Here is a 20,439-nt window from a genome sequence, read left to right on the forward strand (position 1 = left end):
TCAGAATGCAATTTATTGGCGGCTCGTACTCGCGATAATTTGAAGTCAGACGATTCTCAGAAATATCTATAAAATAGACGTGTCTAGTAAATTTGGAGTTTAAAATACGCTTAAAGACACTTTTAATCGTATATTTATGTAATTAACCCCAATATTAATCTACCAATCCACGAATAAATTACAGTTTACCCATATTGTGAACACAAATTGTTCGTTTCTTTAACATTTATTTTAATTTATTGTAAGTTTTTTTAAATATATATTTAACCACTGTTTAATTCATTTTTAGTCAAAGCAAGGTCACTGACAGCTGAGTGGCGTTTATTGTAACTATAGCAACAGAGACAGCACAACACTACTTCCCAGGATTGGTTAAGAAAGGATGAAAAATGAAGATTGCGTCTTCTTATTTGCTAATCGTCTGCATTGCGCAGGAAAACCTCGTTTACCTTTGGATTCCTGAAAGACGATAGTTTACTCTTGACCACAAATGGGAAAAAAAGAAGGTAAGACTTCACATCTATTGCTTCTGGCAACACATTGACATACTTCAGAGCTTCTTTGGAGCTCCATTAAAATGTTTCCCTACTTTTTTTGCTGCTGTTTTTCTCAATGAACTTTTTAAATAAACATTAGAAATTTGTGTTGTTTTGTTTTACAGACCCTCAATGGAAACTCAAATGAACTCTGAAAATGTCCAATTTAGGCACTAAGGTGAGACCAGGAAACAAAACCCCCCTCAAACCTGCAGGAACTCCCAGCAGGTAAAGTGTGCGAGCTCGCCCTTACATCTGATAACCATCTCTTGCACAATGCAAATATATTTTAAAGGGATGCAGTTGATAAGCCTGTTTTCTAGGGCGTCGAGCGACCTCAGGAAGCTCCAGTCCCTGCTTGCAAAAAGCGGCTCCAGACGGGAGGTGAAGAGCAACACATGACGCCACGTTGGCTGTCTAGACGATTTGACAACCTACACACTGGCTTCATTTCTTCACGCCTAGCAGTCGGTGTGTTGCAGACTTGGACTTTCTGTGTTGCAGGTGGTAGACCTGAGTCATGGTGAAGGCGGCAGCAGCAGCAGAGCCAGCAGATCTTCTCCAAAACACAGCGGTAAACTCAGGACTGAGAGCAACACCAGCAGTGAAGCAGCCGAACTGGAGAAATTCAGGTGTGTCCACCTAAAGGATTCTTAGAGGTGGAGAAATCTACAGTTGCTTCATTTAAAAAAAAAACACACACACATTTCCTTTAATTTATTTCACAATAGGTCCAAATTTGAAATATTCTTCATCAAACATGTTGTTCAACATAATGCACAAAATACTTCAGACTAAAATAAAAACGTTAACTTGCTCTGGTATATAAAAATGCATTTTCCTACCTTCACTATTTTGTGTTGTTTACATCCACTAAAACCTTGTATCAAGCCACACAAAGATAACCCTACACACTGAAAAAAAAACCAAATGGATAGCTTTAATTGTTTTAATTAAGAGTTCGTCACTGCCATTCATTTTATCTCAACAAATCTATTCATTACAAGCTGTTTGGATAATTGGAACAGCTGAGTGGTGAACACAGATCTTGTCGTGCTGCCATCTAAAAATCATATGGATCACAAAGGCCCATATCAGTGTGAAAAGACTCCAGTATAGGAGCCATCATCCATAAATGAAGAAAAAGCCTCAATGGAAAATGATGAATAATTATACAGCACTTTTTTTTTAACCTTCATTAAAGTCCAAAACGCTCTTTACGGTGACAGTCACATTCACCCATACACACAAACATTTCCACAGTGACGGCGGCTATAGTCTCAGTCATACCTTCCCTTATGCTGCGGGCAAAAGGGGTAGTAATCCATTGGACTGCGCTAGGAGTCAGTTAGTGCTGTTTGCGTGATGTGTGCTCTTTGTGTGCCTGACTGTTAGAAATGAGGAAAAATAGACAATCAGAGAGTGTAGTTTGTGTGGACACTTATGTATCAGGTACACACCCCATGTGTGCGACACTCGTCTGAGGTCAATAATGAGACAGAGCGTGCACCTTGCTAATGACTAGCACAGGGGTGGGCAGATCCAGGCTCAAAAGCACTGATGTGTCTGCATGTTTTCTAGATATCTGTACCCTGCTCATGGCTGATTACCTGGGTCAGGTGTCTCCAGCCAGTTAGGTCATGGAAGAGCATGGTATGTTTGAAAATAAGCAGGAATGCAACCCTCAATGCCCACCCCTGGGCTAGAGTGTGGTGTAAGAACACCGTGCGATAGCATCAAGCGTACGTCATAAGTGCGAGCAACTTTCATAATCTTTACGAAGACTTCATAATGCATTTAACACACGCATGACAATGGTAAGTTCCATTTTCATGATGTCCCATGAGGTGGCCGTACGACCCTCAAGGAAACTGCAAGACACATCTGTGCTCCCCTTAAGATGCAGCCAGTTCTCTCTATATGAGCCTCCATGGGACAACACAAAAACCTGCAGAACCTGTGCAGGTCAACCCCATAAGGGTGCCTGTGACCTAACCCTAACCACCAAGGGAAATGTGGAGTTCAGCCCAAAGACCCTTCGACCCTTTGACTGCTTGATTCTGTGCCACAAGAACCTTTCCAGGACTGACCGATCAAAATGAGTCCAAAAAAATAAGCGTTCATCCAGAAGATAATCATGGGGCGGCCGAGGTGCAGCGGTAGGGCTGTCGACCCATGATCGTAAGATTGCAGGTTCAAATCCCGCCTTGCACTCATGAGTCGAAGTGTCCTTGGGCAAGACAGTGAAACCCCACCTTGCCTCTGGTGGTAGGCGGGCGCCTGTGTTTGGCAGTGGAGCGGCCACCAGTGTGTGCCTGGGTGAATGGGTCTGTGACTGTAAAGCGCTTTGTCCCTGTAGGTAGAAAAGCGCTATACTGTATAAGTATACGCCATTTACCATTACAGAAGCAGGAGAACATTATAAGACAGCCAGGCCTAACTGGACTCAGTTCAGGTCGGAGTTCATGATCCAACAGTCAGAAAGAGACTTTTGGACAAACATGGGAGAGTTCAAGGAGAAAGACTCTGCTGAGCAACAAGAAAAGAGAAAGATCTGATTGATCCAGAGAGTTTCTGGACTAATTGTCAGGAACCGGTGGTGAATGGTCCAATAAGGACAAGGTCAGGTTTGTGGCAGAAACTCAAAGGTTCCGTAAATACACATAACCCTTGTGCTATCCAAGGCACTTTAACATTGGGAGTTGGGTCATCTAGACCCCACAAGACAGTTTGCTGAACCTTTTTTCTTCAATGATTTGTGATCTTCACTGGTGTCCATGGATTACATGAAATCTTTCCACCTTTATCCACCTTTGTCATGGTAGGGAGAACACATCAATGTAAGGATGGGGTCATCTAAGATAGCAAAAGGGTTAAACATGTCAAAACCCATGTACTAAAGGAGAAACACAAAGGTGACAAAGCCAACGACCTGAGAATGAAGAAGTGAAAATCAGACCCTTGTGTGACAGTTAACAGAAAGGAAAACAGCTGCGGATATTTAACTTGATTCTCGTGTGACAGGAGGACAACTCTTAACAGAACTCGACTAAAATGAAGGAAAAGCACAAAGAGAGCTCACAGAGAAAGAACATCAAAGCAACTGTCAAGCACGGTAGTGGTAGTGTGATGGTGTGGGGTTGCTTTTCATCTTTAACCTCTTAATGACTGACTTTATTTTCAAACAATAAAAAATATTCTTCACTTCTTTTTTCTTTTCACAATGATCCTAAAACAAGCAGAGTCCTGGAGTAATTGGTCCGTTGTGAATTAGTGACTAACGGCGTGAAGGGTTGAGATCAGGACAACCTTTTCAGAAATGGTAGATTGATCAATTCTTTGCCCTATCTACTTTTAGAAAACACACCTGCTGCTCTGAAGACAGAAGTTGTGGCATTTATGCATAATTTTTCACAAATATTTGATTTTCTAGCATAACATACAAAGACCAAAGGTGCTTCAGCAACCATCCTCTGGATAAACTGTTCTCTGGCATCCTTACTACTTTGATCAAGAATCGACTCTGCAGGTAAACGCCCATCACATGTATACATTTATGTGTAATCTCAGACAAAAAACATACTTAGGATAATATTATATCCTGAAATAGTGAGTGGATTGATCGCGCGCCGCCTGAGTCCATCTTTCGAGTTATTGTCTGTTTGCGGCTGTTGATCAGAGATCCAAACTATCAGGTACAAACAATTAAAGCATGTTTATATTTACTTTAAACTACTTTTGTTTGATGGGAACAATAACATTTTATTGGATATTCTTTAGATCACTCTTCATCAGCTCCACGGCATCGATTTCCTTGCCAGGGTAAATCCCTCCATATCTCATTCCTGTGGTTGACGAGGTCCCACCAATCCTCATATAACTTCATCCTCCTCTTCCTCCCTCAGTATATGGAGTCTGTCGCTACTCGGTATTTGTCTTGTGGTGAGCAGGGGTTGGAATCTCAGAGTCTTGTCACGATGACCTGTAAGTAATCAGAAAAAGTCGGATAACCCAGACTGGATCCGTCATAATTAGACCAAAATGTTGTGGATCGTCGTTCAGATATTTTCCAGAAGCTGTCCGCCGCTGAGAATCAAAGGCTCTGGGTGATCGAGAGCGGCGCTCACAGGGTGAGTCAGACGCCAATGCTGTGTGGTTTTTTTACAGCCTTTTAACGTTCTTCTGCAACATTCAACTGATGGTGGGATGACTGTTTCCACCAAAACACAACAATTAAACAAAAATGTCAATAGAAATATAACTTTATCTTATTAGCACTTTGTTTTTATACTTATTTCATATTTTATTGATATTGCCTTCTGCACTTGAAAAAGGGATTGCTTTCTTAAAGTTACTGTAAGTGTGCAATGACAAATAAAGATTATTCTATTCTTAATGGTTGTGCTGTAAACACTCTCAAACTACGGTGGCCCTAAAGCTCAAATCGCATCAATAAATCACATAACATTTTATTTTAGAAATCAAAACGAAATCCCAGAAACCAAACAGTATCTTTCAAAAAATACAATGAAAAAAAAAGAAACAAACAAAAAAAGGAAATGTTTTGGAAAACAAAAGTAATTTCCAGAAATCAAAAATGAAATGCTGAAAAAAGTAAAACTAAATAAGAAACCAAAAAGGTCTGTATGATGGGACATTGCTGATTAGAGGATGATCTTTATTCACCTTTCGGCATGAGATCTTTAGGCATGGCGATGTCTTTTGACAAAATATAGTTCTTTAATCTTCAGGCCACGCCCACTGCAAAAGTTCAGTGACTGATCAATCAACTTTTTACCCCAGTTCAGGCAAAAGCTCCTTCTGAATTCCCCTCCTCTTCGAAAATCAAATGTCATCATCCAATCAGCAATGTTCCGTAATACCTTTTTCTTATTTTGTTTCATATTACCTTTGCCTATCATTTAATTGTTTTCTCCAATGTTTTTCTACATTTTGGTTTCTTGGAATTCGGTTTGATTTCTAAAATATAATTTTTTTTTGCTTTTTTAATAGTCATTGTGATCATTAATATTTTTTTGCCTTGAGTGATTCGTTGGTGTGATTTGTACTTCAGGGCCACCGTACGTCAGGACTACTATCAACCAGCAATAAAATGGGAGCTCAGATTTCGCTGTGTGAGGACGAACGCTCTGTGTTCAAACTGTACCTAAGTGCCAGCCAAAATAAGAGCGGGAAGAACTTGTTTTTCTTTGATCTGGTTGATTTTCATTCCTTCGCCGTCATAAAGTAAAAAAAGTAAAACTCCACCTGAATCCAAAGCATATAGTCTCTGTTAAAAACAGAAAACAGTTATCTTTCAGGAGGAGTTGAAATAAAATCAAACCAGAGAGGCCATTTGTGACAATCTCTACTTCCTTGTTTTTCATTTGTCATCTTCTTTTTTTACAATCTTTTCATTTAACCTTATAATCCTTCCATCTTTGTTTGTCCTAAAGGGATCTTTGACATCCTCATATCTGCCACCTTCTGCTGTGTCCAGTCTCCTCCTGTTCTTTTACATCTTTTCTCTTGTTTTTCCCCCAAGACTCTTGTCAAATGTCACACACAATTCTATTCTTCAAACTGGACTCTAAACGTTTATCCGAAGAACAGAATCCAGTGAAAACCGGACTTAGATGACTGAGGTCCTTCACAGAGGCTTTCCAGCCTGCTTGTCTTCACCCTTTTTTCCACACAATATGTTGTTCTAAACAGCCGACCCTGTACTTAAAATCCTCTCTTCACCTCTACAACCTGAAGCCTCATCGGTTCTCACAAGTCCCTCTCATTATTTGTTGCATCAAAGGACTTCAATATGAACCTTTCATCCTTCTGAAGGTGTCATTTGTTCAAATCATTCAGTGGAAACCTGCTGTGCAGCGAACTGTGACACACAGGATCTGCACAGGAGCAAACAGATGTAGAGTAATGCACACACTAAAAATAAGATTTGTAGTTTAGGGCTGGAAGAAACTCAAACGTGATCAATTTACCAAAATCTGAGCTATGCTAGTAAAAGCCTATATTGAAAAAGACTTTATGGGTTAAAAGTTTTTTTTTCTTTTCTTTCTCTTGTGTACTTATCCATGTACTTTAGTTGGTAATTCTACATTTGACGCCTCCTTTCAGCAAGTAAACCTTGTAGTTGCTGATAAATATTCCATTTATTTTTACCAGGTTAGTTTCCAACATAAAGGCTTGAATCAAATATAATAAATGAGCCAAATTGTGTGTTTTTTTTGTTTAAATCACATTTTCATGACATTGTTCAAAGATTTTACTTCCAAAAATCCATCCATCCAACTTCTGAACCCACTGTTGGGTCACCGGGTTGCTGGAGCCTATCCCAGATAGTGCTGGGTGAAGGTGGGGTTCACCTTCAACAGCTTTCCCGTCTATTGGAGGCCACACACTCACACACGTGGACATCTTTAAGGGGAGTTTAGTCACCAATTAACCTATGAAGCATGTTTTTGTACTGTGGGAGAAAGCCGGAGACCCTGGAGAAAACCCTCAAATGCACAAACTCTACACAGAAACTGCTGGGATTTGAACCAGGACCTTTCGCTGTGAGGCGCTGACCGCTACACCACTATCTCATCAAGAGCAGACCTTCTTAAACAACTTGTACCAAATAGGATTTTTAAAATACATTTCTGCTTTCTCGTCTTCTAATGTGAGACAGTTCACTTCTGCTCAATTAAAAAACAATTATTTGTGTAAACATTTTTCTGCGCAGACACGTTTTCCACATTACCTTTTTGGAACCGTATTGTGGTTTTTAGAAGATAAAGTTCCTCTTCTGCTCTGCAGAGCTTGGTGAAGCTCCTCTACACCAGAGACAGCAGTGTGGTGCAGGGAGCCCTGCTGGCCCTCACGGCTCTGGCTCAGAGGTAAGTAAAGGATTCAGCTACAGAAGAAATTCAATGTTATTATTTTGCAGAGCAGGAATTTTGTTTCGCAGCCCAGAATGCGGGAAGGAGATCGGTGAGCTGCCGGTAGTGGAGACTCTTCTTGTGATCCTGCAGGAGCATGACCTACTGTCAAAAAAGTTAGGAGCTGTTTTCTTTGTATTGTTGGTGGAAACGCCCCCAACTGAGGTTTTGAAAGTATTTGAAACAAACTTTTCCTGCAGAATGAGCGCTGAGCTGCTGAGGCTCCTGTCGCCGGTGCCTCAGGTGAGGAGCCAGGTGATAGAGCTGGGGGGGGTGCCGGTGCTGTTGAGCCTGTTGCACGGTCCGCACGTGAAGCTGCTGTGGGCCGTTACCTGGGTCCTGGTGCAGCTCTGTGAAGATCCTGAAGCCAGGGTGGAGATCCGGAGCTGGGGAGGAGTGCAGCAGCTCCTGCGGCTGCTCAGCAGGTCATTCAAGCAGCCAAACTAACAGAACCACCGTTCACTCCCGCAATACCCCACCCATGCTGTCACTTTTTCTACTGGAAGAAACCTTTCTGTTCATTAGAAAGTATTCATTTAGGGCCGAGTTCTCACCTTCTGCTCCAGACTTGGAACTTGGAAGGACCAAATGTTACTGTTCCTCATAAAAGCACCGCAGCTCCACACATTCTAATTTCCTTATAGCAACCGATGTTTATGTTAGCTTTTGTATTTCCATGGGACAGCATCATATATTTTCACTTTCTCGCTGATCTAACCAGATGTTTTAGAGTCAAAACGTTTATTATTTCCTGACATTTTTGCTGAGGGATCCATGGATAAACAGTTTTTTATATTTAATTCCCTTTTTACATTTTATGTCTCTGGATTGAGATCACTAAAGAGGAAGGAAATCAGTAGATTTAAAGACCCACTCCGATAAAAAAAAAAAAAGGTGTTTTTGGTGTTTTTATCATGTTCTTGAGGCATTTTTCTGATGATGGAGAACATATGTAAAGAAAATTATGACTCAAATTGCATTTCTGAGCATTTCTCTATTTAAGTTGTTGTGAATCAGGAGCAGGCAAAAAAAAGATCTTACTTGTGACGTAGAAAATACAGCTCCATTCTGATGCATCCACTTGTAGACTAACAGATTCAGCTATGTGGGTCTTTACAGCCAAAGCTCACGTCCACAAAGTTTGTTTTTTTATGCGTTTTGGTGCATCAAAGTATAAATGCAGCCACTGATGTCATGGGGGTGCAGCTGCCTAGCAACACTACGACAGAGCAGTATCATCAAATATATACTGTAAATGTTGTGTCTTTGAAATCTTAGTCAATATAAAGCCCTGAAAGCAGAGTCTTTCACGCTGCAATACCCGGACTAACTGACTGTCTCAGTGACAGGTCGCACATTTCTGACCGCCGCAGCATCAAAGAGGAGCCGAGGCCTCCTGAGGAGTTGGACAACAACACCGCCCTGAAGTCAGGTCAGACATCACTCTGTCTGCACATTTTGGATCAGGTTCATGACTGTATTCCGTGTTTCTTGGGTTGTCTGTGAGGATTCTCAGTCATTTAGAACAGCACAGACAACATTGGTCTGCTTTTCGTCTGCGTTTTGTCCTTTTAGATGGACCCGTTTGTTAACGGCGGTTGCTTCTCCGCTTTCTTCCGCTTAAATCGTTGGCAAAAGGGTGAAAACTGGAAGCGAATGTTTTGTTGTTGTTACCGGACATTGATGATAATTCCTCCCACAGGGGAGTCTTATCAGCACCTGAAAGAGTAAACACAGCCTTCCTGAAGCAAAGCAGTTGGACTTTTAACAGTTTTAAGGGAAGTGGTTGTCAGCCTCCTGCAGTAAACGCCAACATGATGAGCGAACCCACCTGTTCGATGGCACGGCCAGCATGACCTTTCGGACGTCTGCGGTCATTTACTGAACATCTACGCCCTTTTCCAGCCTGCTGCACAGCTCTGACCGAGATGAGTCTGGATGACTCCTCCGCTCTGCACATCCTTCAGGTAAATGCTCTTCCTCGTCTGGTGACAAAACACAGCGTCAGTGACTTTTCTTTTCACAGGAGAATGGCGTGTACGTCATTGCAAAGTTGATTTTACCAGAGGAGGGCGGAGCTACGGCTGCTTCTCAGGTGCTTGATACAAAAATAAGCCTAAAGAAAAAGAAAAACAACAACAGCCAGAAACTACGATGCTGCTTTTCTGTTTGGCAGTGCTACGCTTTCCGGACTCTTCGCTTTCTGTTCAGCATGGAAAGAAACAGACCTCTCTTTAAAAGGTGATGAAAACTTTAGCACAACCCCCTCCCAGAGCAAATAGGGAGGGGGCTGTCTTTGCATAAATGCTCTGAAACTGGCTTATTTTGAATGTTTGGCATAGACGCAGACCTCATTATCATCCATCGTTTTCAGGCTCTTTCCCACAGACCTCTTTGAGATGTTTATTGATGTTGGACATTACGTGCGGGACCTCGCGGCCTACGAGGAGCTGCAAACTGTGGTTTCGCTTTACACTGTGAGAGAACAGCTGCAAATATGTTTGTTTGGTTGGCTTCGCCTTGAAACTGCTGCGTTTTTGGACTCGCCGAAATGAACCGCTAAGACTTTGATGCAGGAGGAGAAGCTGGAGGGTCTGAGAGAGGGCATCAGGTCTGTGGATCAGAGCCGGCCTCCCGTCAAAGTCATCAGTGGTTACTCCATTCTGGACCATCTGGGCACTGGGGCCTTTGGGAGTGTCTTTAAGGTGCAGAAACCTCTGTTTATACTGCCATTGATTTCTTTCGTTAGCTTCAGTAACATTTATTTTGATGTTAGGTCCAAAAGCAGAGCGGCCAGAACCTCCTGGCTTTGAAGGAGGTGAATCTGCACAACCCGGCGTTTGGTAAAGACAAGAGGTCTAGAGACAGTAACGTGGAGAAGATCATCTCTGAGCTCACCATCATCAAAGAACAGGCACTGAGTCTTTCTATTCTTAATAAAAACTTTACTTTTTACAATAAAGTAATGCTGGTTCTGTCTCCTCTCCAGATGATGCACCCAAACATTGTCAAATATTACAAAACGTTTTTAGAAGGTGTGTAGTTCCTCCACACTAACTCCTGGTGAAGGAGCAGAAAAAGCTGCAGCCCTCTCTCCTCTGTTTCAGGTGATAAGCTCTACATTGTGATGGAGCTGATCGAGGGAACCTCTCTGGCTGAGCACTTCACCTCTCTGAAGGAGAAGCAGCTGCAGTTCACCGAGGACAGAATCTGGAATGTGTTCATTCAGGTAAAGTCCCCTGATGTCACCACGATGCAAAGCCAGGGCGCCGGGAGGCGGCTGGATCCCTGACTAAATCTAAATAAACACTAAATAACACCAAAGGCTCTCAAATGAGAGGCATTTCAGAACAACAAGACGAAAATGAAAGCTGCAGGTTTAAAAAATAAACAGGTTAACCCACAAGCCTAGATCTTTGACAAAGATAAGACAGCAAACCATTTTACTCAGACGAGTGATGTGTGGCCAACCTCCTGACTTCCAAACTGAAACCTGTTTGAATAATAAAATAGCTGTCTGTACATTGTGCTGCCACTAGGGGGCTAGTGACTGAAACCTCATTTGAGGGGTGTCTATTATGATTTTAAAAGGGTAAAGAGAATTTTTTGACTTCACCCAACCACTAACCACGAGTGAAAACTGACCAAGAAATCATAATTTCTTCCAGGGTATGTAAAGTCATAGGCACAGCTGTATTATCTGCATCTTGAATGTTTTAGATATGCCTGGCTTTGCGGTACTTGCATAAAGAGAAGAGGATCGTCCACCGTGACCTAACACCAAACAACATCATGCTGGGGGAGAAAGACAAAGTTACCATAAGTGAGTCTGTGTTTATCCTTTTTGACATCTCCTCCTCCTTCACATCACATTTCGGTCTTATGCTGAGATGGGAATTTCTGCCTTTTCTCCGCCTGAAGCTGACTTTGGTCTCGCCAAGCAGAAACAGGAGAACAGCAAATTAACATCTGTGGTCGGCACCATCGTGTACTCCTGGTGAGAAGATTTTCTCAACATTTAGGTGTTTTTTTTTTTTTTAAGTGCGTCGGTGAAAGGTTAAATTCAATTTACTTGCAGTTTTAACAGGCAGCAAACATCTAAAGACACATCAATGAAAACAGATTCAATCATTAAAAATTGAAGTTGAAATTTAGTCTAATTCTGTTCTTTTAGTAGGGAAAACAATCTGATATTAGAATAAGAGGCAACGTTTTAGGTACTGTAATTAGGTCATCCTTGTGTGGAGTGTAAGGGAGCATTGTGAGGAAAGCTGCACAACCTGGTTGGCGCCAGTCTTCGGCAGCATAGCCACCATCAGTGTGTGAATGGGTGAATGGGTCAGTGAGTGAATGGGACTGGGACTGTCAAGCACTTTGAGCCTATTAAGAAGGTAGAAAAGTGCTGTATAAGTATACGGCATTTACCAGTTTTAATACCAAACTAAAGCAGAGTATCATCAGCATAACTACTGACAATCAACTCAATCGCCTGAGCCACTGCTAACCCGAAAAATAACAAGGCCATAGATTGCTTCAGTAAACCCGTAGAGAGAAAACCTTCCTGCACATTTTTCTATGGGCATGCTGCGGGCGACAAATCATAGTGAACACCTATACAACATGTAAGGGAGAGTGAGGGTGAAGTAGGTGAGGCGCAGGCGTGTCGTACGGATTTTCCATTTTTCAACCTCCCAAATCCTGCAGATTGCACGGGGAGCCCGTCAAGGCTGTTTGCGTAATAAGTGCGCTCACTACGTGCGGCCTGACTGTTAAAAATGAGGAAATTAGACAATCGATGGCATTTGTGAGGACATCCTACAGGTGTATCACGTGCACAACCCATGCATGCAGCATTTGTGTGCAGTCGGTGTGTGCACCTTACTGACGACTAGAGTGCGGCATAAGGGCACCAGACAACAGCATCAACCATACATCATGAGTGCGTGCAACTTCCATTATCCTCCGATTACATCACGATACACTTACCCCGTGTAAGATCAATGGTCCGTTCCATTTTCATGACGTCCTTTGAGGTGACCATGCTAGCCTCAAGGGAACTGCAAAACACACCTGCGCTCCCCTTTAGACACAGCCACGCCTCTCTATGACGCTCCACCCAGACAACCCAAAAACCTGCAGCACCCGTACAGGTCAAACGTGTGTGACAAAAGCTTGACCTGTGCAGGGTACCGTAGTTCTTTAACGCCAACATTTTTCAAATATGAAAATACAAAATGAATATCTATATACATGTATATTAATGCGAGTCTGTTTGAGGATGTTATTAGCTTTTTCCAACTGACTTGTGGTTTGATGATGATGACGCCTGTGAACAGCCCAGAGGTGGTAAAAAATGAGCCGTACGGAGAGAAAGCCGACATCTGGGCTTTGGGCTGCATCCTTTACCAAATGGCCACTCTGAAGCCTCCGTTCTACAGCAGCAACATGCTCTCTCTGGCCAGCAAGGTGACAGAAACACACCAAAGCCTCCAGGTTTCCCTTGACTGTAAACACCATCAATCCCATGATAAATTTTCCTCCTTTTTTGTGCTGATAGATCGTGGAGGCCGAGTATGAGCCTGTGGAGGAAGGAGCCTTTTCAGAGAGAGTCCCTCAAATGATCCGATGGTGAGGCTTGAATTTGGGCCGCTCGTCCCTCTGACTCTCTTACCTGACAAATAGCTGTGCAGGTGTTTGGCCCCAGATGCGGAGCGGCGACCGGATGTTGTAGCGGTTAGCTCCAGGATCTCAGACGTGATGATGAGGCTCATGGATGGACTCTACACTTCCCACAATGCCTTAGAACGGCGAGCCGAGCGAGACAGGAAACGAGCACAGAAGTGTTTCATGGGAAAGCAGGCAAGTGAGACAGTTTGCTGTTACTTACGTCAGGTATAACTGCATGTAGAAACACAAAGCTGAACTGAAAAGCTGTTATATGTAATGTTTTTCTTTTACTTTTTATTTTTTAAGGAAAACCCTCCAGTGAGAGCAGATCTTCTGACTCCCAGCTCGTCTGTAACTTGCAGCTCCGTTCACGGCGAGCGGGAAATAAATCCAGGTAACGGTTTCCAGAAGCAGAGGAATTTACCAAAAGCCTGTGAAGCCAAAATTGCAGGTTGATGTGAAAATCTGTTCACTTCACTTAAAACTGCAGCAGCTGACAAGAAATGTTCGATTTTTTTAACTGAAATTATTTATTTCAAGCAATCAAAGCAAAAAAATACTAAAGAAGACAAACGAAAGAATTATATATCTATTTCTATAGAATTATAGAAATAAATACATGTGTACTTAAACACTTAATAATAAAGGAGTAGGAGGAAGAAAACTTCATCAATCCCACTCCCAAAACGATTTTTTTTCCACTATTTCACCTACTTTTTGCATATTTATTTGTAACTTGTAATTTTTTTATTTGATTTAAGATGGTTTATTTCAAGCAATCAAAACTTAAATAATGCACAAAACAATATGATCAGCAGTTATATAGTCAAAAAAAGACATATCAAATTTAGGATAATTTAACATCAAAATATTAGTTATGAGAAATTATAAAACGATTTATTTATACTTTACCAGTCCAAGTTCAGACAAAGTATCAAATCTATGAGTCTTAATAGTATCAAATAACAAAGATTAAATGCTTATTGATTGCATTAAAAGACATAAACTCAGAAGTCCTCACTCAAATCAGAGGTCAAGGGTCAGAATTGAGTGCTGGTAACTCAATTTTTCTGATGATGGAGGAGATATATTAAGAAAATTAAGCTCAAAATTGCATTTCTTAGTTGTTTTTTATTAAAAACATAAAACCCAATTTCGACCAGAGCAGGCAATGGGGATTATTTTTCACAATTCTCCGCTCCGACACAGCAGACCCAACGCGCACGTGACCACCGCCCTCTGCTGCTAGACACTTGCGCCCACACCTCTTCGCGGTAGTCTTTGGAAATCTAAAAATTGGAGAGGGGGGCGAAACTCATCGGTGGCTGGGTGAATCACACTCACAGGTGATTGGGAGTCTTTTTCACTCTAACAATCAACTCTGGGCCGCAGCTGCGCCTCCCGTCATAGAGACGGAGTCGCGTGTGTCAGAGGGAAGGGGAGGGTTTGGGGAGGATTTCTACTGTTGGTGTTGCACAAAATTAGGGAAATGCAAAATATTTTTGGATTAATCCCACTGATGAGTTCTATGATTTAGTTTGTAATGTTTTATAAGACCTAAAAATAGTATTTGCAATAAGTGTTTTTCCGATCCAATCCCTCTGATATGTTTCACAAAGACTCACACAGGACGTCACAAACCAAGAAAATATTGCTAAAAATGATGCAGGGCCCAGAGATAAGTTAGTGTAGAACCGCCACTGGGGAGTAGTGAAGGAATTCAGACACAGCTCTAAAGTAGTTTTTCCTGGTTCTGTTCCATATTCATTGGCCTCTGTACCTGGTTTAGCTTTTCTATCGTTCATTGATGGCATTAGTCGTCATCCTGTCTATACTGTTCAGCTTAACATTCAGCAGGTAATTGAGCTTTTTTACCATTTTGACTTGCTCAGAGTTCCGTTTTTTTAAGTTTTGAGTTATTCTTAGCCTTTTTTTTTTCATCGTTGAACTTTTTCTAGACTGCCCTTTGCCTTCAAAAGCTCTGCTTACTAAGGAAAAGTTATCTTTGACATGTTTTTAAAGTAAACAAAGAAACATCCAGGTTTGTTGTTTGTCGCTGTCACTCATGTATCCTTTATCTTGTATTTACTGGTTGGATTTGTTTTCTTTTTAAAGATGTTGAGTCCAGTTCTTGTGTCCGACCTGACGAGAATGTGGCGACGTAAGTGAACGTCTTTTTGAGCTTTTGGGACTGTTTTATGTGCAGTTTTACTTTGAAATTCTCTCCTAGGAGCAGAGGTTGAGCTGATGATCTGTTTATTTTGTCATTTTACAGGATGGATTCTTGTGCAAAACCAAGACCAGGTACTGCACCCAAATCTGCAGAAAATACAGAAACCCCTCCCATAAAATGTCTTTTTTTATGATGTCAGCATCTGCAGGAATCTGCGTGTCCCAGAAGATGCTACGGCAGATTCACGACCCCATCCAGAAGCTCCTGGTGCAGCTGCACAAAGTCATCTTCATCACTCAAGTAGATTTGTTGTTACGATCAAAGGCTTTGCAGTCAAACTAGAGAAATGTTTGTGATGTTGTGGATGCAGGCCGATGTTTGTGAAACAGTGTCTGCTCCATTCGCAGCTCCCGCCGTCCCCGTCTGCAGACATCGAAAGGCGCCTCGTTGAGAAGTTCAAAAAATCCCTCTTCCAACTCGGCAGCGACCCCTACAACCTGAAGGTGGAGCTCAGCAAGGTTCTGCTTTTTCTATTTACCTGGCCCCTTGTTTATCCCAGTCATACTTTGACAGGTGCACCATGGGAAAATAAGTGTCTAGCTAAGAACACGCTGGAATCTATAAAATACCGAACAATTTTTCTGGCCAAAACTAAGAAGAAAAAATATTTACGGACTAATAAGAGTTTTGCTCTCCATTTTTTTTAAATAAAGTTTTGGAAGTATTGTTTATTTATAAAAATACAAAGTTACTTCAAAGATAATTAACACATAACTTTTTGTGGCTCTTTTATAACCACAACAACAATAATAATGATAGGTTTGAATAAATATGCACTTTACATTTGACTGACACCTCAAAGGGTTCAAGAACATTTCACCACGACATGAATCTAAAGTGCTTCACGCTGTGCTCCTCCATGTCAGGCCTTTTTTAATCTCATGAAGAGAATCGTTCTTTCACAGAAAAATTCCTTTCCTACTGAGTCAAAGCAGTTCATGGAGAACTTTATCCTCATGATTTCATTTCATTTCTCTTTAGAAACTGAAAACATTACCGGTATTTAAAAAAAACAAAGAATAAAAATAGTTTTCGGAGTTTTTTTGTTTACAAAACTGTCAAACATTTCTCTTGGTTTTTTGATGGAGAAGTTACATTTTAATAGGAGACAGATATGCAGCTCCTTATTTTTTAATTTTTTATTTCAAACAAACTGGAGGAAAATATTCACCTGTCTAGGCTGCAGCGCCAGTTCTTTTCCTGCGGCTTGCAGATCTTCAGGAGCCACAGCGTCCTCTTGATTGTCGGATTCTCTCTTGCCTTCATGTAGGGATGTGAAAATAAAACAAAGAACCACTTATGAATCTTAAAGGGATCAAATTAGGGTTCATTCTCTCAAAGGTGACATCTAGTGATGAAAAGAGAAGAATGCTAGGAACTAGAATAAAACATTGGAACATACTGCTGCTCAAGAAAAAAAAAAATTCACTGAAAAAGTATCTTTATAAATGCTCAATTTTTTTAGTCATACGACTAAAATCCTCAACTAATAGATTACAAATCCAGCTAAAAGGAGCTGCGTTTCCAGAAGAAAATGCAGAATTGAATTGTTGAATGAAAATGAAACTTAAAGTGTAATTAATGATTAGCAAAATAAAAAGACAAATAAGTAAATAATCAAAGTTGACCATAAATAAGGGGAAAACATTACAATAGCCAAAAAGATACATTTTTGAGAAAATGCCAGCTCGTAGGTGAATTGGCAACTCTAAATTGTCCCTAGGAGTGAGTGTGAATGGGTGTGTGATTGTCGCCCTCTGACAGACTGGCGACCTGTCCAGGGCGTCCCCTGTCTTCATCCATTTGGGGCCGGGATAGACTCCGGCAGCCCTGTGACCCCCAAAGGGATAAAACGGCAGAAGATGAATGAATGAATGAAAATGCCAGCACCAGGTCTCGAAGCGGCGAGCTTCTGCACCAAGGATTCCCCATGTATTTCAATGGAGCCATAAATCCTGGAAATCCTGGAATATCTTGAAAAGTTCAAGGATTTGAGCTGAACATTTTAGTAGTTGAATGGTTGAATGGTTAAAATAGCTGAAAGAATGTAGAAGGAGTTAAGCTCCAAAAAATGCCAAAAGATCCAATATTTTTCTGCTTTTTATTTTCATTGTTTGTTTGTTTTTCATTTTTTACTAGAAGTTTCTTCAAAGCTGAAGTTTGGCGGTTTTCCTGAAAATAAAACAAGTATATTTAAGCCAGAATCAGAGACACTGATTTCTCTTGGATTGCATCCACAACGTTGAGGATTATAAAGGCCGTGTCACACAGCTGTGATAAATGTTATTCACAAGTGTTTCTTTCATTCTTTCATTAGTCGATGTGCGCAGATGTCTGTCGAGTGGTTTCAGCCGACAGGTCTTTACGTGAATTCGGTTTTGAGCTGTTCAAAATTTTTGCTCACTTGAGAATTACGCACTTTAGCCGCATTTTTACGGCACATGTCCCGATTAAATTACATAATTGACCCACGAATCACTAATGATTTAATCACGCACGCTTCGTGTTCCGTGGTTTTAACGCGGTTCATTCATGATTCATCTGTGAAAGTTTAACGTAAAGAACACAATTTTACTCACTTTTTCCACGTATATTCACCTACGGCTAATTTTCATTTGTGCAATATGCGCAAAATGTTCTTGGAGGCTGTGTGACACAGCCTTGATCTAAGATAATCAATTCAAGGCTTAGTTTAAAGTTCTGACCTTGGGGATTAACAGTTACATGTTTTCAGCTCGTCCAGGCCTCCCCAGAGCTAATAGAGGTCAGTGGAGCCACTTCAGACTGGTGGTCCATGCTGCACCCCCCTACAAGAGACCCTGACACCACCGACTGCACAGGTATTTGTTGAGCGAACTATTAAAAATGTTACGGTTATTACTGAAATGTCCTTTTTGACATAAAGTCCTGTTTTGTTGTCACAGTGGACGGGTATGCCACAGATGGAGTCACGTATCAGCAGATGCAGGTCAGTTTTGGGGGAATTTGGGTTTATTAAAATGTGAATAACTCTTGAGTTTCTCCGAGCATTTTCTCTGCCAGAAAAAAAATTCTGATCCAAAACTCCTTTTTTTAGGGAATTATTGAGAAACTTTTGGAGCAGAACAACTACTACAAAACAACACAAAACAGCTGGCCTGCACATGTGACATGGTAACACAAGTAAAAGACAGACTTTACATATGTTTGTAGTCTAACTATGAGACACTGTTAGGCTCAATATCTTATTATATAAACAGTAATGATGAAAGATTTGTCTGCTCTGCTTCACAGCTGTTCTGAATCATTTCATTTTAACCACATTCTGCTTTATGAATCACATACATTGAACAGAAACTGTGAAATGTTTGATGAAACCCAACTGTCATTTTGCATCAATGAGGGACTTTTACTATAAATGTCACATGATTCCTCTAAGGGGGCTGCATGCAAACAATGAAGGTTAAATTTGAAGCAGTTTTGTTGTTTTTTGCAACTTTAAACATGTTTTGCTTCCATCTTCATTCTTAAAAGAACTGTTATTCTGAAATACTTCAAACTGTTTTTATTCCTTTGTAAATAAGAACTTACAGGATATGTAATTATTTAACATTATTCTGATTCTTGTTAAAAAATCCTGTTTAGAAATAAAATAAAATAAAAATCTCCCCCAGCTGGTCTTCCTTAAATGAGGGAACTTGCCTTAGATTCACTTTGGGTCTTTGGGGGTTTGTCCGGGATGAGAAGGCTCTTCTCCATGGGACGTCCAAGGGAACCTGGCTGCCTGTACACAGGGGAGTCTGAGATTCACACCTTCTCCATTCACTAACATTATGGTGCATTCTTGTAAACACTCTCACCTGATCACACCTGCATGCTCACCTCTTCACAAACATGGATGTCAAACATGGACATCAGGCATGTCTACGTGTGCAGACATGCCTGATGTAAGAAACATTGACACATTTGTGTGTGTTAGCTCGTATATGTCGTGTGTACAGTTGTGCATGGTTCTGCATAAACGTGAGTGGATATGTACCGTAAGTGGTTGAGGATGAAGTTGTTTATGACACTTAATGACATTTTGAATCCACTTTAAATGTTTGTGTTCTCTGTACCTATTCCTCTTTTTTCTTCTTCCTTCCGTTCATTCCAGAACTGAAAAATAAGGAGATTTTAGAACAAAAGTAGCTTAAAAATGTATGAATATAAAGCTTAGATACAAATGCAGAGGAGGTTTATACAAATATACACCTGTTGTGTCCAAAAACTTACTAACAATATGAATCTGTCCAAGTTCAGATTGTATTGCACAGTCCTGCTCTGGATATGACTATTAGAGACTAACTGGAGCCAGCGGGCACTTCCTGTTTGGAACGCCAGGAGTCCCACAGTCCAGTTCTCATATGCAGTCAATGGTTGAGGGTCAGTAGTGATGGGGTCTCCCTCTATTTTTTCATCTCTACTGATGAGGTGACTGATAACAAGGGGCATTGTCTGCACATCCCCACCCTCAATACCCCTCAAACAGCTTTGGATGCAATCCTGCCTCCTCCTTGTACCCCTGCTGCTTCAAAAGGGTCCTTCCTCAGAAGATCTCTGAAACAAAAAGACACATTGCAAGATTAAGTTACCTAATGTAAACATTTGCACTTCCAGAAAAAAGTTCACAGAAAGAAAAGAACACAGAAAGCCATAAAAGGCAGGAGGAAAAAATATAAATGTCCATTTGAAAAAAGTAGTGGAAAAACAAGGCAGGTTTAGATGCAAATGGAAAGAAAAACTATATATCTTCATTATTGTAATGGTTTCTATTAACCTACTGACTGTAGTCAAGATGTTATCAAACCTAACTCAGTTCAGCAGTGAAACAAAAAGTACATTTTCCAATTTACCGGTAAATCCACCCCTGATGTATGCAATTCCTTAACAGGGCAGATGGCAGTATAAGCCGCTGCATTGAGAATATATGAAAGGTCATACATTACTTAAGTGCTTTGTTTTTTTACATTTCTTGGTTATGATGGTCCACCTGGATGGGTGGAGGAATCGTTTGCTGCTTATTTACATGTTTGTTTGTTTTTTTTTA

At 41.0% G+C, this 20,439-nt stretch overlaps 1 protein-coding gene and 2 long non-coding RNA genes across 24 annotated transcripts; 1 reads left to right on the forward strand and 2 right to left on the reverse strand.

The window, feature by feature from the left end:
- The first annotated feature begins 2 nt into the window (after positions 1–2).
- On the forward strand, positions 3–19,039 carry nek10 (NIMA-related kinase 10). Of its 22 annotated transcripts, none has more exons than XR_013648279.1 (34): positions 3–506; positions 662–764; positions 860–920; positions 1,041–1,168; positions 3,970–4,065; positions 4,147–4,231; positions 4,317–4,358; positions 4,442–4,520; positions 4,599–4,666; positions 7,350–7,429; positions 7,501–7,587; positions 7,672–7,896; positions 8,815–8,903; positions 9,377–9,438; positions 9,498–9,566; positions 9,648–9,712; positions 9,846–9,948; positions 10,048–10,176; positions 10,248–10,385; positions 10,461–10,506; positions 10,579–10,700; positions 11,192–11,294; positions 11,393–11,468; positions 12,808–12,937; positions 13,029–13,099; positions 13,162–13,334; positions 13,445–13,532; positions 15,254–15,299; positions 15,414–15,442; positions 15,511–15,611; positions 15,719–15,829; positions 18,106–18,211; positions 18,296–18,339; positions 18,448–19,039. XR_013648279.1 is itself a non-coding variant. In XM_020710465.3 (34 exons), exons 2-34 carry the CDS (start codon positions 694–696, stop codon positions 18,526–18,528), a joined length of 3,000 nt encoding a protein of 999 aa, XP_020566124.1. In that variant the 5' UTR covers positions 3–506; positions 662–693; the 3' UTR covers positions 18,529–19,039. The 22 variants fall into 22 exon arrangements, 14 of the variants coding, with proteins under 14 accessions (XP_020566124.1, XP_078789387.1, XP_078789386.1 ...); XR_013648280.1 differs by having other exon boundaries at positions 15,719–15,814; XR_013648281.1 differs by having other exon boundaries at positions 8,821–8,903.
- On the reverse strand, positions 3,689–7,432 carry LOC110016716 (uncharacterized). Its single transcript, XR_002292050.3, has 2 exons — positions 7,294–7,432; positions 3,689–4,518 (listed from the first exon to the last, which is right to left on the reverse strand). It is a non-coding gene; the product is annotated as an uncharacterized LOC110016716 (long non-coding RNA).
- LOC110016717 (uncharacterized) lies at positions 12,144–17,156 on the reverse strand. Its single transcript, XR_013648284.1, has 3 exons — positions 16,543–17,156; positions 13,143–13,569; positions 12,144–13,050 (listed from the first exon to the last, which is right to left on the reverse strand). It is a non-coding gene; the product is annotated as an uncharacterized LOC110016717 (long non-coding RNA).
- Positions 19,040–20,439: the final 1,400 nt, after the last annotated feature.

The sequence above is a fragment of the Oryzias latipes genome, chromosome 16 (assembly GCF_053564925.1).
Source record: "Oryzias latipes strain Hd-rR chromosome 16, Olatipes_Hd-rR_3.1".
NCBI classification, from domain to species: Eukaryota; Metazoa; Chordata; class Actinopteri; order Beloniformes; family Adrianichthyidae; genus Oryzias; species Oryzias latipes.

Coding starts and splice junctions, on each gene's coding strand:
- nek10 (XM_020710457.3), top strand. CDS start 694: ATGTCCAATTTAGGCACTAAGGTGAGACCAGGAAACAAAACCCCCCTC. Junction 4,667..7,349: donor TCGAGAGCGGCGCTCACAGG/GTGAGTCAGACG, acceptor TCTGCTCTGCAG/AGCTTGGTGAAGCTCCTCTA. Junction 8,904..9,376: donor CAACACCGCCCTGAAGTCAG/GTCAGACATCAC, acceptor GCCCTTTTCCAG/CCTGCTGCACAGCTCTGACC.